Source organism: Chroicocephalus ridibundus, chromosome 1, assembly GCF_963924245.1.
Source record: "Chroicocephalus ridibundus chromosome 1, bChrRid1.1, whole genome shotgun sequence".
NCBI lineage: Eukaryota > Metazoa > Chordata > Aves > Charadriiformes > Laridae > Chroicocephalus > Chroicocephalus ridibundus.
The window spans coordinates 176818434-176835615 of record NC_086284.1 but is presented as its reverse complement, the minus strand read 5'-3'; the positions used below and the strand labels follow the sequence as shown (position 1 = coordinate 176835615).

At 37.3% G+C, this 17182-nt stretch overlaps 1 protein-coding gene across 1 annotated transcript in view; it reads left to right on the top strand.

Annotated features, from left to right (window-relative positions):
* OTOGL (otogelin like) overlaps positions 1 to 17182 on the top strand; it is a 94922-nt gene that overhangs the window by 47525 nt on the left and 30215 nt on the right. Inside the window, exons 26-35 of the mRNA XM_063323979.1 lie at positions 648 to 782; positions 1200 to 1346; positions 3056 to 3175; positions 5411 to 5527; positions 8386 to 8542; positions 9074 to 9100; positions 13000 to 13167; positions 14727 to 15005; positions 15608 to 15725; positions 16951 to 17030. Coding sequence (XP_063180049.1) covers positions 648 to 782; positions 1200 to 1346; positions 3056 to 3175; positions 5411 to 5527; positions 8386 to 8542; positions 9074 to 9100; positions 13000 to 13167; positions 14727 to 15005; positions 15608 to 15725; positions 16951 to 17030 — 1348 coding nt within the window. The remainder of the gene's footprint in view (positions 1 to 647; positions 783 to 1199; positions 1347 to 3055; positions 3176 to 5410; positions 5528 to 8385; positions 8543 to 9073; positions 9101 to 12999; positions 13168 to 14726; positions 15006 to 15607; positions 15726 to 16950; positions 17031 to 17182) is intronic.

The window sequence follows — 17182 nt, the reverse complement described above, 5'->3', positions numbered from 1 at the left end:
TTGAATTTTGGGTACTAAAACACCAGCAAATCAAAAGACAACAGAGTAGACAAATCTTCCAAATGTTAAAGAAAAAAGCACAAATGAAAATATCAGCAGAAACCTATGCCCCCTCCAAAAACATTGAGTATGACTCATAGTTTTGTGAATTTTGATGGGTGGTGGTACAAAAATTGTTCTATCTACTACCGACGGAGGGCAGGTTTCTTGGTTTTAAAAATACGAAAACAGCTTGATCTCAAGTACCTTGGTTTAAAAATAAAGTTCTTTTTATAGTGTGTCTCAATTTTGACAACCATACTGTGCAGTAAATACTGGATTCCACATATGAGCACATTTTAAAAGCCTAAGCTAGATTCTTATTTTAGGGGTAGGCTGATCCTCTGAGTTTGTGTAGTCCTCAGAAAGAGGGTTCATGGCTGAACGTAATGGTTCTTTGTGTTCAACTCCGAAGTTTGAGTTGTTTGTGGGTTCAGCTTTGAATTTAAAAATGCATTTCCTTGTTTGGTAGCTTTTCTTAAATTTAATTTCAAAGATGTGTAAGTACTAAGTTATCCATCTTTCTGTGATGGTAAGCTTGGAATAAATCTGCAGGAGTGAACGGCGATTGAATCTATAAGTAAAATGATTTCTTCTTTATATTGCAGAGCACAGATAACTCAAATATATCTATAATTGCTCAGAACAAAAAGTGCTTTGACAATGATATTGTTTGCTCGAAGAATGTTTTCATCACTGTTGGAGACACTGAGATTTATTTCAGTGAATCTTCTGAGAAGCAGGTTAGTTATTTTCTTTCCTTTTTGGGTTGCCCTTTAAGATAAACATTGTAAAGTTACAGTTGTAAAGGAGCATGTTTTTGGAAAACGTCTCTCAGTCTGAGTTAACATAGTACAAGTACCTAGGCCTGGATAAAGAGCAGGAAAAATCTTATTTTTTCATTGGTTTTTTTCAAGTTCTATTTTTCAAGTTCTATTCTACAAAGAAGACTGTTCAAAAGCCTCAAGCAGTCGAAGCGTGCTGGCATTTATTTGTTTCTTTCCACTTGGTTTTGAAAGAGAAATCAAAACACAAAATCAAAGCAAACTGGAATTATTGAAAAGACAAAATATCAAAGTACTAAACAACTCTTCTAGTAATATTAACGATTCAGCTATATGTGAAAGATAAAGATCCTAATAAATCTTCATTTCTGTCAGAAGACCTTAAGGGGACAGGAAAACAAATCTAACTATCAGCTTTGGAAGGCTGGATATTATACTGTGATACACTTTCCAGAACAAGACATTACAGTTCTGTGGGATAAGAAGACAATGATGCATGTTAAAGTTGGACCTCGATGGAAGGTGAGCCAAAATAAAAACCTGAGACTTCGTGTAGTTCTCAGTGTTACTAATGTGATTTCGTATTGGAAGACTGTGATTGTCTTTTCTTCATGCCTAACTTTCCCACCGATATAGCTGTTTGTCATGATGTTCAGCTGGTAGCATTTCCCAGGTGAGAAGAGATGGAGCATGCGATTTAATGGCTGGTCTCCTGAAGATAAGGGGTGGTTCCTACATGTACATTTACTCTGTTGCTACACAAATTGCGGCCTTGCAGATACATAGTGATTCAGCTCTGACTCAAAGTTACTTTGGGGGTGGGAAGAGAGGGTAAATTTTGAATTGCCCAGTTCACTGCATGTTTCCATAGTTGCTGAAGCCAATGGAAAAGAAGCTTCCATATCTAGCAACATGGAAGATGGCAGGTTTGTAGCACAGATTGGATTAGGCTGAAGATGGAACTACGCCCTGAGATGTAGTAGTGGCTGCAGAGATGAACAGATGGAATCACATCCTGGGTTTAAATTAAGAAAACAAGATACAGGAAAGGATCTAGGCAAAACCTGACATTTAAACCTAGTAGGTGTGCTGTGACAGGGTTCAGCCATGATGTGGGGAAGAATATGAGGCTCCTTGTCTTGCCAGTTGCTGCTCTTTGTTCCATTCCTATACCATCATCCGCCCTGGTGTCTCTGTAACTCAGTCTTTGGGTCCTGGCAGAGTAAATTTATCTGTACGTTCAATACTTACATTCCTGCTTTGTCTCAACCATGAACACACATATTGAGAGGGGGCTCTTTCCAGCAAAAGAAAAGAAGGCACTCTATGGTAGAATACAATATCAATTTTTTTTAAGTGTAAGTCAAAGTTACAATAACCATCTAATCTGGTTTTAAAGCAACATTATTATAGGCTTTTGTCCCAACAGCCACAAAATGCTCACTTCACATACAAGCTGATTTATCAGCCATCAATACACATAGTGTAAAAAAATTTCTTCTGTTTTTGAATAAGCTAGCAAGGAACTGAGTTCTACAGGTTGCCTGCAGGGACACGAATCCTTCAAGCTTTTTCTGTTTCCAATGACTGTTTCTTCCAGAGGTTCCAGCTCAGTAAGATAATGTCTGCAGCAGACTTTAAGGAAAAAGAATTGATTAAAGTGAGCCCCAGCACCCTAGAAATCCAACTCTACAATTTACTGTTGTGCAGAAATATCTTTTTCTCTAAGTAGGTCTATGTCTATGCATGTATATATACTTTTTCCATCAGTAGCTTGTACCCCAACAGAAGACAGTTGCAGCTGTCTCTTTTGTAACTGCTATTACAAATATTCTTGCTATTATGAGATAAAATCAGAGGTAGCAAATTTTAATGACAACAACTAGCCAGGCTTCACAATCATGAGGTAATTCACCTGAACTTTTGGCTTTTGGACTGGATGCACTACTAAGCTTTCAGAAAAAAAATACAACTAGATTCCAGTCCCTTTTCATGGGCAGACAGTAAGAACGGGTTCTGGAAAATAGGAAGAAAAAAGGAAAAATATAAACTTCTATTAAAAGTTATTTGCAATATGGAACTGTAAGCATAGTGAACTGTCAGATGTTTTCAAAGTATAAATCAGAGTTGCATTCACCTTTCCCAGTTCAAGAATGTTTTATTCCACATATGTCATTTGTACTGATTATGGACTATCAGTATACGTAAAAAAATTAATCCTTCTCTTTTAGGGTAAACTTGCAGGTTTGTGTGGAAATTTTGACAAATATACTTCAAATGATCTTACTACATCAAACAACATGGAGGTGAGAAATGCACAAGTGTTTGGAGACAGCTGGGTATTAGGACAGGTAAGTCCCACGTCCAGTAAAAATTTAGAAGAAAAAGGATGATAATTTTAATTTATAAATGAACATGTTATGAGCACATGATGTACAGAGATTTTTCTAAACTCACCGTCAGTGTATAAGAGGACATTTTAACTCTTATGTCTGTAGATGTCAAATGTGCTAATAAAGTCTTATATCATAACAAACATATACTGCATTTAAATGAAACCAAATAATCTCTTTAGGGAAGAATACATTTTTCCCTATATGAGATAATTATCATAGCTGTCTGTATTTCAATTCTCTAAAAATGTATTTCCATTGCTTCTGATATTTTGGATTCTGCCCAATTTTAAAAACAACCACTTCTCTGGTGTTGGAAGAGGCATCGGGATCTTGAAAGCAAATAGAATCTGAATGCTGGAAAAAATGGTCTGGAAAAAGGTTTCTTTCTGAACACTGAAAAAAAAATGCGTGATTTTTGTTTTTTTTTAGTTGCAGTTTGTAAACAGAGAACAAACTGACAAAGCAGTGGTGGTGAAGGGATGAGACAGAAAAGGCTCAGAACAGCAACAGGCACAACCCAGTATGGAAACTTGGTTTCTGAGGAGAAGGGAAGAGGGTGTAGAGAGTGGATGACCACAATTCTCCTGTTTTATAACACAGGAGAATAGGTATTTTATTAATTTGTGTTGAGAAGATGAAATGTTTTAAAGCCTTGTGAACTTCCTGAAAAATCAGTTATTTGTAAAGCACTCCCTTAGGATGTCTGCGAGAACCAGTTTTTAATCTATTCTCTCCTTGACCCACAGCAGGAAATTGAACCAAAAACTCTCACCTCATGAAAGAATATTATACTTATTCCACTCTAGAGTAAAGATTTTGAAGCTTCTCTCCCTCAATATCTCCCTTTGGTTCTATTTTACTCTATTTTATTTTATTGCAAGCCAGGCAAGCGTATAGTGTTGGTGATTATATTGCTCATCTAGAAGGTGGTACATAAAGAAATGTGTAAAGACTTTGTATGAAGTGTATGAATTTTTCTTTTCCAATTTATCAGTTCAGTGTCAGCTTTAAAAAAAGTGTGTATTGTTTGCACAGCACATTAACTTCTAGGATGTTATGACCTTTGTTTATGCAGCCCAAACCTGCACTTGCCTTTTTGTGGCCCTATATATATATATATTTTTTTTTTTTTGTAAAATCTCATGTAATCTTCTGATTTCTGTGGCTGCCAGAGCACACAGGATCTGAGTTCAATATTGGCCTCTCAGGCAGCCTGTGCTCAGCCAGACTTGACACTTCATCTGCCTCTGCAGTAGGTGTTACGGATTTTTGTCAGAAAGGACCTTTGGCCTTCATAGAGATGTCCCCAGGTAATCTTTTTTTTTGCAAAATCTAAATGCTGTAAAGGAGTATTTGATAGCTGGAGGCCTAGAACCCAACTCTGCTACTGGCAAACGTGCTTGCATTGGCACCATGAAGCGTGAGATGCTTCCAGGGTTTCTCCCTCCTGGGAGCGGTAGCATGTCCCCCCATGTCGGCATCTGAGCATCTGCACAGGAGAGCAGCGTGGGTGGGCAACTGCACTGCAGCTTAGGCTGCATTGGGACACCCCAGTGCTGCCTATGGATCTATCATTACCCCCTCCTGGGCTTCCCTGCTTCCCTGCAAGAGTATGGTTTTAGATGAACTTGTGTTTTCTGAGCAGAGTGTCCTTTTCTTATATCTTTCTGTTCATTTGTTTTTCTTCTTGAAGAGAGACTTTAAGAGAGGGAGTTATATCTCAGCCTTTTTTGAGTTATCACGATGATCTTTGACTCTAATTTTTTTTTTATGGGTTGCTCTCTTCCTACTGCTGCTTCTTTATTTGAACTTACAGGGCTAAAGCCATCTGTAGTGTGACTCCATTTAAAGTCAGTGCAAAACCACCAGGGATGGCTTTGGACCATGTATTTGTTTGTGATGTTACAGTTGGTTGCTCTGGTAATGATTATAATGTGTCACAAAGAAAACATTTTGTCTTTATGCGCTGAGCAGACAGCAGGAACACTTCAGTACTTCAGAACAAAACACAAAGATTGTTTTTTTGTGCAAATGTTTTCAATTATAACAAGAAGTCAGGGAAAGGGGAAGATGAAGATAATAGCATTTAAACATTCTTTTGTTTTCTGAGTATGCAGGTACAGTGTACCTGAGTCCATGGTAAACACACCTCCGTATAAAATGGTTGTGGTATTTTTGCTTGTTTTTAAGTGCAAGAGCCCAAATGAAACACTGAGACCATGTGAGGTACACCAGAGCAAGTTCCCTTATGCCAAAAAGGAATGCTCAATTTTATACAGTGACGTTTTTGCACCTTGTCGCAACGTGGTAAGTTTATTATAAATATCCAAGATGTGCTCTCATGTAGAAAAATATTAAAATTCCAGTAATTAATTTCTTCTTTCCATTCCCCTCAGTCTGAATGCCGTGGAGGCTACGGAGTAGAGCCCTGCAAGTATTTCTATGTGGGTGGGCTACGTTTGTGCAGAGCTGCTTGCTCCTTTCAAGGCTGGAGCCTAAACATAATAGTGATAACTGGGAGCCATGAGTTAGTAGACTGGATAATCAAAGTTTTGTTCCCTTTAGGTTTTATTTATATCTTTTAGTTATATATTTTATTTATATAGGTAACTTAATTTTTAAGGCTTTTGTATATATTGCAGGATTCTAAAATAAGCATTTGTGTAATGTGCCTACGGCTCATCTCCAATGGTTTTATTTTGTTAACTGTCCTGCTCAATATAGACAGAAATATGAGAGTGAGATTTTGGCTTCAGATCTACCAGTATTTTTAATTGGCTGACAGCTTATCTGCTTTTTATCAAAACTCTGAGCTGTGGTGTCCTCATTGTCCCAATACCTGGCTGAGCCTGGGACTCGAGTTACAAGAAAGTCCTTAAGTTCAGTCTAGGCAAGATGGGGAACAACAATAGCTTGTGTGGGATCTCTCATTCCATTTTAGTGCACTCTTTATCACCACAAGACGTTCTCTATACATTTTTTCCAATTTCTGATTTTAGCCTCCCACAGGTATTTAGTTATTGAAAGTGCTTCTTTACACCCGTGCAAGCAAGAACCACTATGATGTTTTGTCTCAGTCTCTTATTTTCTGTATGACTATTAATACTAAATGAGATCATTAGATGTCCCAGCTGAGCCTCCTGACTTTCAAGACTGAAGTTTGATATCAACATGGTTAGGAATTTGCCTGAGGAGGAGGTTGCAGCATCTTAACCCAAGAGATTTACTAATGTTGACTTTAGTTACTATGTAAAGAATTTTTTGAGCACGTGCCTGAGCACATAGTGATGAGTGTATTTTCAAAGTGGAAAGTAATAAATAAAAATGGAACTTTTGGAAGTTTTTAAGGAGCTGTATTATAATAACTCATAAAAAAAGATGTTTTCTTTCACGTTCATTTTCTATATCTTATCCATGTTGTGATTAACATTTGCAAACATTATGCCAAAAATTTAGCATAATTATATTAAAAAGTGCATGTCAGGTACAAAGCATGACACTTAATTAGTTGTCAAGTATTTTCATATGCACACATCCATCCTGTATGGGACAGCCTGTAAAGAAAACACCTCTCAGGTGTTTTTACAACCTCTCATCAGTGTGAGAGAATATGGCTCTTACAAATGTAACGTAAAGTGACCTCCTACAAGGATATCTGCAGCTGACTGCTGGCTGCACGGATGGGGAACTGGCTACCAAGGAGAAAAGCCCGAGCAGAGACTGACACTGGGGGCATGGCAGGAACAGAAAGTGTAGATGTGGGTTTGAGGACATTCTTGGAGCAGCGCTCTTCCAGTCATTCCTGCTGTGCAGGTGGTGGAGGGTCCTGCTGTGCATGGAGGCAAGCTCCTGCCCATGGGGCAGGCAGCCTCAGAGTTCAGCTGAGGCTGGAAAACCCCATTTTCAGGGAGACAAAATCTTGCATCTGTGGTTGGCAGTGACTGATGGATTGCAGTTGCCTGGCTGAGTGCTGAACTCAGCAGGAGCTGAGAAGCCTTGACACTCACAGGAAAAAAAGGTCTTCCTCGTCATTCTTGAACTCAGCAGTAGCTTTCACCTGAGGCTCACGGTTTGTCACAACTGCGGGATGTTGCTGACCCATGGAGAGATGCTGTCCTGCAGACATGAGAGACAGGTTCTGCTTTTTGGAGCTGGTCTGCTGTTTGGTGGTTCCTGTGAAGTTATTACAGACATTTTCAACAGAGCTAATACTCGTGCCTCCCCCTCCAGTGCTATCCCTGTTTTCAAAATAAGAAAAAGAATGAAAGCAAAATGGCATCTCTCTCCACTGAAGACAGAAAGTCTTCATATCCCTGCCAGCTTCTAGCAAGTGCCAGCTGAAAAGCCGTCTCCATGCTAGATAAGTGCTGCTTTGTTACTGTGATGGTATTTCTGTAAACTGACGCGTGCCATTTGAGTGCTTTACAACTGAGCTAGGCCAGAGTCTAAAAACGAGTCTAAACCGAAGAAAAGCATTGCTTTAAACATTCCATGTGCTGAGTAAGAACACTGTTTTAGAAACATCGCTTAACATTACAAAGAAGATGACTACAACCTAAAAAATATTGTATCGTGTAAAGCCATGAAATAATGTGATAGGATTTTAGAGTGGGAAAGTGGATTTCTGATCTAATGAAGGTTTGCAGGCAAAGTATATTAAAATTTTGGTAAGTGCAGAAATATTTTTCTGCCAAATGTCACCAGCGTGCTCAAGCTTTCTTTCCCTGGCCAAAAACCCCTCTGCAAATTATTATATTAATTACTTGATAATCAGAGCTGCAGCTCTCTGTTGTTGTTCATGCAGAACTGACAGGATGACTATAGATGGCAGCATTTGCTTTATAAAAACACAGAACTGCCAACTTCCATATACTCTCCAAAATCGATGAACAGCAAGTGTGTGGACAGACACACTTGTTAATAGTCACTGAATGAAAATTTTGTCTTGGCCTGTAACGTAGGTACAAGCTGATCATTCGAAGTATACTTTTTGTGTAGGAATGTAGCCAAACTTAAAAAAAGCCTTATTTTTGTGTTAAATTAGTTCAGACAATCCAGAAGTAGCACTCCTGCTGAAAATGGAGCAATAGGAATTTGTACGATCATGCAATTGGGTCACCATCCCTCTTTTTATTTTTCTTTTTTTTTTCTTTTTCCTTTTCCAGATTGATGTGACTTCTTTTGTCAAAAATTGTCACACAGATACATGTAATTGCAATCTTGGCGGAGACTGTGAGTGCTTGTGTACCAGTATTGCTGCTTATGCCCACAAATGCTGCCAGCAAGGAGCAGCGATTCACTGGCGATCTCCTTCCCTCTGTGGTACGTACCTGTGCCGGCCTCACACCGGAGCTCATCTGGGGCATCTTTGGCCTTTCGCTGCCCAATAAAATATGATGGAAGCAGGTGGATTATAAATGTGCTTCTTCACGTTTTTCAAATTGTCTTTATATTAGCTGTTAGTCTTATACACCGAGATTTGCTGTCTTACTCAAGAGGATTGGCCGTGCTCAGGGTATGCCAGCGTGGTGGCTGTTGTAAAGGCACTGGTATACCAGATCTGGGGTACATCCAGCATTGGGCAGGGGGCTGCAAAGAGATTCGGTCCATTCTACTTTTGACTGGCAGTGAGAACAGTTCTCTGCTTCAGATCTGTTGTCCTTGTGCATCTATTTAAATACAGCTGTATGTTACTGAATAAAAGCCAAAGGAAATAAAGTCACTAATTGAAATATATTACAGAAAATTAAACTTGCTCTGATGGAAATTAATTTTACATCTTTACGATGCAGATATGCAGTGACTCTACTGTTACTTTCTAAGAATAATGTGCTTGTTTTCTTTTTCTTTTAGCTTATGACTGTGAATATTACAATCAAGGTATGTAGTATTTGATATTCCTGTCTTCCATTCATCCTCCTATTTATATACCTTGCTGAATACTCTTATTCTTCATGTTTTCTAGCATACCAGCTAGCTATGTGCCAGCTGTACATACATTTGTACTAGCATTTGTACAAACAAATCTGTATTCCCTGGTTCCAATATAGAATCTATTTTTATAACGCATTTAGTCACAAATAAGCCATTGATTTAAAGAAAAAAAATCCTACTTTGACCACTCTAGAATATGGAAGACATCTTTGACATACTATTCTACCATCTTTCTTTCTGTATGGCACTATTTTGAGATATTTATGTCTCTCTCCTATACTTATTTTGTTTCTCTTAAAAACAAAAACCAGCAAGAGATGCTGTTTTTATGTTCTTATAGCAGTTCACTCAAACTAGCCCTGGGAGAAAATACAGTTTGGTAACTTCTTTCATGGGTTAGAATGAAATTTTTTGTTTGGTTGGTTGGATTTTTGGTTTTTTTTTAACTCCTGATTTGGCTATGTGAGTTTAGTGAGCTCAGGAAGTTAGCAAAGCAAGTCCCCATGAGTCTTTCTGCTCTATGTCCAGGGATAGTTGTGGCATGGAAACAAACACCATAGTTGCAAGCAAAGTGACACATCTGGCATCTCAAATGAAACATGATGCAGCGCACGCTGCAAATAAAACCCTTTGCTGAGGAGAATCTCTGTCAGCTGCAGCAGTGTTGGAGGTTATCTTCTTTTCCATTCTCCCCATTCCCTAGGGTAGGATTGCATAGTCACAATCCCTCAAGATCACTGGACCTTCAAATCCATTAGAAAGGAGAAGTGATTTTTATGAACCTGGAGTATTGTATGTCATTTCGCCATATATCCCTTGCCTATTTAATATCATTATGTCATTACACTGACTTTATCTTCCCTCCTGTTCTGCTACAGATACCTAAAAATACTGTTTTTCTGTGCAATATCTCATGTATTACTTGAGATTTGTCCTGTATAAACACAGAAAATCCTACATTAGTATCGGATTCAAATACCAACGCATTAGTGTTCATCTTGGAAGGTTATACATGGTTATTAACACTTAAATTTTCACCTCACTGAACTAACTGCCTTTGGCACAGGGAAACTCAAGTCCTTTCCTCCAAAAACGAATGATGTGGATATAATGCGTCTCTGATGTTACTGGGTTAAGATTAATCAGAATAATAATTAATTTGGTATGATTTTTGGAAAAAAAATTAAAAAGCTGTATAAATTTTATGAAGATTTTTCACATTATGCAATTATCTTCTAGGTTTTCATTCTGAAGTATCTTGCTTTGTTTTATTTTTCCTTCTTACATTGACACATAAAAGAGATTCCTTTGGTTCAACTAAAAACTCAATTGAATTAATTGATGGGCTTTTTCTTTGACTTGATGTATGTGGTTTTAACTTTGCTTCTATTTTTAATGGGTGAAGGTCAGTAGCCCAGCTGTGTTGAATGATCTTAAGTATTCCCTAATGTCTCAATTAATAACATCCTCATATTCAATGTGGGGGTGGATTAATGCACCGCGCAGCATATCTTGGCAGTCACAAAGAAGCTCTAGAAAGATTTTAGCTTGTGTTTGTACTGTAAATTTCAGAACTGGGACCTATTATATTTTGAAATTGATAGGTTATGGGATTTTATGCACAAGTCTCACAAATACTGTACTGTAAAGAACAGTTCATTAGAATGAGAGTGGTATTCGTTTAATAAACTAAATTCCTGTGGCATCCCTTCTTAGATTTGGATGCTGTGCATGTATTTTGTGGGGAACAAGATATTAAAAAGGAAGGGAAACTTGACTAAATGCAATGATATGAATGCGACTTTTGATACATCTTTTTAGTGACTTGCATCCTATAATGAGCATCATACAGTATATGATATTTTCTTTTTCTGCCCCCAGAAGTCTGGCCTAGCACAGTAGCAGTTTGTAGATCCTGCTAGGTATAGCTGACTTTCCATAATTTCCTTGCAATAGGGAATTTTGTCTTCATTAAAAAGTAGTAATGTGTACTGGTTTTGGCTGGAATAGTGTTAATTTTCTTCACAGTAACTTGTACGGGATTATGTTTTGTATTTGTGATGAAACCAGCGTTGATAACACAACCAGGTTAGCTACCACTTACACAGCATCAAGGCCTTTTCAGTTTCTCACGCTGCCCCGCCAGCGCGTAGGCTGGGGGTGGGAGGGGATGCAGGCGGGACAGCTGACCCCAACTGACCAAAGGGTCATTGCAGAATATCTGATGTTGTGCTCAGCAATACAAACTGGAGGGGAAGTTTGCTGGGGCTGGCATTGCTTGGGGTCAGCTGATGGTGAGCAATTGAGGGTTTTTGCATCACTTTTCTTGGTTTTGTTTTCCTTTGATTTTTTTTTCTTCTTCTTCTTCTCCTTATTAAACTAAAAATCAATTATCTCAACCCACGAGTGTTAATGAGCGAGTGGCTTTTTGGTGCTTCGCTACCTACTGGGTTGAAGTCAAGAATGGTGTTATTTCCACCACCAAATGCCAGCAAAACATCTTTTGGGACTAGGATGGCTCCTCCTCTCATTCTTTTTTGCTCTGCATGATATCAAACTGCTGAATCTTTATGGAAACTTTATCAATTACAGCTCGGTCCTGCTTTTGCTCAAGTCATAGGCAAAATATCTGTTAATATGTAGGGATAAACATCCAATAATTTAGAATGTGTCTTTTTAAGATAAATTGCCTCATCACTGCTTTAAATGTGGCCATTTTGTTGCAAGCTTGTGGGCTTCATGTGCCTATGAGCTCCAGTATAGTTTCCATATAAAAATGGTAGTTATTTTCATGCAGTTTTCTCCAGAAATTGGTGTTTAACTTCTAGCTGAGACAAATCTCATCATTATGAAAATTCCTTCCCTCTTGGAAGAGTTGTATTTGAAAGGAGTTGCCTTAGTCTGCGAAAGGGGTTCAGTTAGGACTAAAAGCTTTCACAAAACTTACACATTCTGTTTATTACTCACAAGGTAAGGTTTTAGAAGTATGCTGCTCTTGGTTCTTTCAGTGAGATACAGTGACAAAGAGGGATGCTGTTTTATCTGGGTGTATCCCTGTGAGCTTTTCCAGCCCAGCAGTAACCAACTGCTCCAGGGCTCTGCTGCTGGGCATGGTTAGGCCAGCTCCGTTTTGGCAGGGGTACCAGTTGAAGCTGTTGTCACCGTTATATTGCCATGAGCTTTTGAATGACGATGTGGTGAACCAGACTGGAAAAATTTCCTGGTTATTTTTCAGCTGGATCATTTCACTGCTGAAGCACTTAGGATGGCATAATAAATGGGGCAGTAGTGGGGAAGAAAGAAGTGGCTTGTGGGAGAGGATGAACTAGGCAACTGCTTAAGCAATATTGCTCCCAAAAGTTGAATTACAACTTTATCATTTGAAATCTGTTATTTCGGGGGGGGGGAATTGCCTTCTAGATCTAAGAGTGGCTTCAGTGTCTATTTGGGGAATAATACTAAAGTTGGTCTGTTGGTCTTTCGAAGTATAGAAATAAGGACATGTAAACGACTAAACACCACAAAAAAGCAGCCCAGGTTGCTTGCTTGTACAGGTCATTTTGTGAGGATAGCCAGACACTTGTGAATACAGCCAAAGTAAGCCACTTTTTTGTGATCACTTTGTATCCATTGTATTCTGGACAGCAAGCAAAGAACAAGGAAGTACATTAAACAGATAGGTACAGACCCACGCCAGCATAATACCTTGAGGTATTGAGCTGTAGTTCCAAATTTATTTGATTCCAGGTATGGTGAAATATCTAAGGCAATAAGAAATAAGACTTACATTTTATATGTTGGGCAAGGAGAATTTGTTTTTTTCTATTTGATTTTTTTTCCCTTAGGTCTTGGTGAAGGACCCTATGTTTTGTCAAGTTATGGAGAGAATGACACAATTATAGGAGCTAATGTATCCAGTAGAAGGATATTTCCCCTGCCTAGAACTGGAGCATATGGAAATGTAATTTTCAGTTTCATGATAACTCCAGGCCTTTTCAAAGATAAAGATTTATGTAAGTGTTCTCAACAATTTTGCTAATGGCAATACATATATTTCAAACTATATGAATGATTTTTGCTGCATCTTCTAAATCTCCTAAAATAGTCTAGATATTTTTAATTATTGGAATAAGGGAGGATGAAGCAGCCAATTTCAAAACTGAGGAAGAATGCTGATTTTTTAATTTTTTTTTTTTAATATTGGAAAACCTCACTGCCAGATTTAAAGATGACTTTTCAAAGATTATTTTAGAAATATTGCAAAATACAAGTGAACTGAATTCCTTTGGTAAATAAAGAATTACTTTGTATAACTAGGAACTGGGAAATTTTGCACGTGTATCTGGCAAATCTCAACACTGATGGTGAATGCAGGATATTTTTGTCTCCAGTAAAATTACTTCTACTTTATTTTTTCTTCTTTTTTGTGATTTTCAGTGTACTATAAAATGTGCAACCAATCTGTCTCCTGCATTGTTAGTACGCAGCATCTCCATACAATGTAAAAGGAAGTTTCTTAGGTGAATACCTATTCCTAAGCTTTATTTTTCACTTATCAGAGACTGATCCAAACTATAGAACTACAAATAAATATGTTTAAATACTTTTCCTTCTGTATATATTTTCCTTTCTTTACATCTATTGGGTTTGTGCCAATTAAGTCTATGCAGATTTTGTCATTGCTTTCTCATAGAATTTAATTTGTTGAAAAAATCCCTCAAAAATCAACAAAGGGCTGTCTCCACAGTAAAATTTGAAACTATATTCACAAACAATTGACAATTTTGCAGTGAAGAAATTAGGTTTTTAGATATGATTTTGAAATGAGAAAGTACAGAAAAATTAATTCAGACTTGTCAATTCTCCAATTGATATAAAGTGGAAGTAAAACATCCATTATATCTGTGCAATACACAGGTAGTTTTCATATCTGTGAGGAATGAGATCGTATTCATCTAAATTAAAGGCACTTTAAGATTTTATTCAAGTTGAAAATCAAATCTGAAGTCTTCTTTTAAGTTCTTAAATTTTCAAAGAATTTTCTTCACTTCTGATTTTTGGCATAGGTAGAGCAAACAGAGGGTCAAATCTTTGATTTGGCCGCAGTTTTTCTTACGGTATTGCTGGATATAACTGTATGTAAAAAAAGACTGATCTCAAGGTGAATTCAAGCATGTTCTTACAATATTTGTGTGATGTTATTTATGCATGAAAGTTTGGTACAGCTGAACTGTCAGGCATTTGTCTGAATTTGAGAAAAAACTCCCAGTTTGAGCAAGTCCCAATTTGAGACTGCTTATGAATTATTTTGAAGGTTGGTAGCAGTAGGCTGAATCTAGTTTTGATCTAACTGATCAGCTCTCTGATGGCTCCGGATTATATGATTATTTGACATCTCCTTTAGACCCTGCATTTCTAACATATTTTGAGTAACATAAAACTGAAATATTTTTCTGTGAAAAGTAGTTGTTTAAAAGGAATCACTTAACAGCCAATAAAGCGATTTTAATCTCACCTTTAAGTTGTTCTCAGTGAAAAATCTTACTATTTTTTTCTTCTTCTTCTGTGGAAGCGCTCTCTCTTGTTTCCCTTGAATCTGCTGAAAGACCAAACTACTTTCTGTACGTACACGACAATGAAACCGTCGGGTTGGAACAGTGGCAGGCAAGTGCCTCCTTTTGGAGACGAGCCACCTTCTTCCACCACCATGGCTTCTGGAGTCCAGGGCTCAGCGCCTTTGAACTGCACAGTAAAAAAGGCTTTTTCATCATTCTCACCTCATCTGGTGTTAAAGTGGCAAAGTACGATGATTCAGAACAATTCAAACGTTTGAGTAGCTTTAGTATTGAAGGTAAATTTTGCATAATCCCCAGGGATAAGTATGGTTTCTTCTGCTTGCCTGTAGAGCACTTTCATCAGCAATAGTAACAAATATTTTTTTATCCTATTTTTAATTACTATTCTTTGTCTTCCACCCCACCTCCAAATGTTACTATTTTCTAATTTTTGCAGATATGATGATTACTTTACCTTTGGACTACATTTTTGTTGTTTTATTCTTTCAAAATGAATGTGGCATGTCAAAAAATGATTTGTGTTAATGTCTTGTTAGTGACCTACAGATACCTATTCTTTTAAATGAACAGGTTAACTGTATTGCTTCTGCAACTGACAGTATTTTCACAGTGGTTAATTGTTTTTTAAGGTTTTTAAATAGAATAGATTGTACAAGTAAGTAGCTGTATCTTTGAAGCTTCAGTCTTTTAGCTTGATTGAATTTAAAATACTTGAAATTGAAAATGAACAAAATCTCACCTATTTGAAAGTTCTCAAGGATTTCTCTACTTGGTTTTCATTTTTCTGAAAAATGCCAAGGTACATGATAGAAAAGATATAAATTTATAGTTTATTGATGACACAATCAATAAATAATACCTTTTCCTTCTTTCTCAGAACTTGATGCGTCTGTGCCTTATAGAAGGATGTGTGAATGGCGATACGAATCTTGTGCTAATCCTTGTGTTAAAACATGTAGTGATCCTGAAGGAATAGCATGTAAATTCCTTCCTCCGTAAGTCAAATTAAGCTCAGTATTGCTACTGTATTGGGGTTTTTTATTCTGTGTACCATATGCTTTCTGAAAATTACTGCAGCTGCAATATCCATTCATTTTTACTTATCCAGATTTCAGTGTCATTCTTGTGAGCAGCTCTCATAAATCATGTGAAAACATTTGTGACAGCCTCTCGTTTCCCACAGTATATATTCCTGTTTACGTGCAATCTTTCAACACAAGAATAAGAGAGTTTGTATTTAACCCAGGGGTTTAGCTTCCGCTAGTGGTTAGGCAGAAACCTATTAAATTAAATGAAGGTTGTTCCTGCCTATGGATTTATATTCACATCCTAAACCAGCATCCCATGACGCTGTAAATGACTACATCTTTCTGGTGTTTGTACAACTGAGATCGAAAACTGGAGGAATAGTAAGGGTGGACTACGCCCTCTCCTGTAAGAGGAAGGAACTTTTACACTAAGTGATGCTCATTGGCATGACTTGAGAGATTTCACACTGCTGATGTTATATTGTTAGTACCAAGATTTCCTGTCTCCATGGATCTCCCCTGGCACCTGTGGAACCACAATTTTTAAAATAAAACTAAAAGGAAAAATGCCTAAAAAGTCAAGGCACAAAATCTAGTGGAAAAGAAATGGTATTTTGAATTTCAGGCTATCTCCCTCGGCATGTGCAGTTTATGATTAGGAAAATTACTAATATTACTAATTTTCTCTGGTGCTACTCTTAGCTTTTTTCATATAGGCACACTGGTTGTTAATTTAATAATCAAAATTAAAAGGTAAGAGACTTGTCTGTACTTTTCTACTCTGAAAGTGAATCAAGAATGAGACTTTCTATAGAGTCCATTTAAATATTGTAAAGTCTCAAATGAACATATCTGGGTAAAACAGTGGTCTTGTAGTGAAGTTCTTTGCCCTCTGGGAGAAGTTTCTGCTTAGGGATCTGAACCTACACCTGGTTGTTGAAGCAAAATTGTCCAAAGCTATTATGTTCATCAGCCTATGCAAAGAATTGATGATTAACAATTTAGAATTGTGCTGTTCAATGTCTTATTGACCTTAAAATGCCTCAAAATGCTGTGTTCACCATTACACCAGAAAGTTCTCAGAACTCTGATGGGGAAGACCTTAAATTTTTTAATTTGCCAAAGTGAAATAATTTAAAATTAATTTATATTACTACTGTGGCTTTAAAATTAACTATATAATATTTTAAAGGGTTGAAGGATGCCTGCCATACTGTCCCAAAAACATGATCCTTGATGAGGTCACACTTAAATGTGTTTATCCAGAAGACTGTAAGTATATTTTACTATGTTGGTCTAATCTCAGAAATCACTCTAGAGATCCCAGGAAATGTTTTAATCAAATGTGCGTTGATGTTTTTTATTAAATGCTTTACCAGAAGAAGAATGTCTCTCTGGGACATACACTGCATTCCCAGTCATCC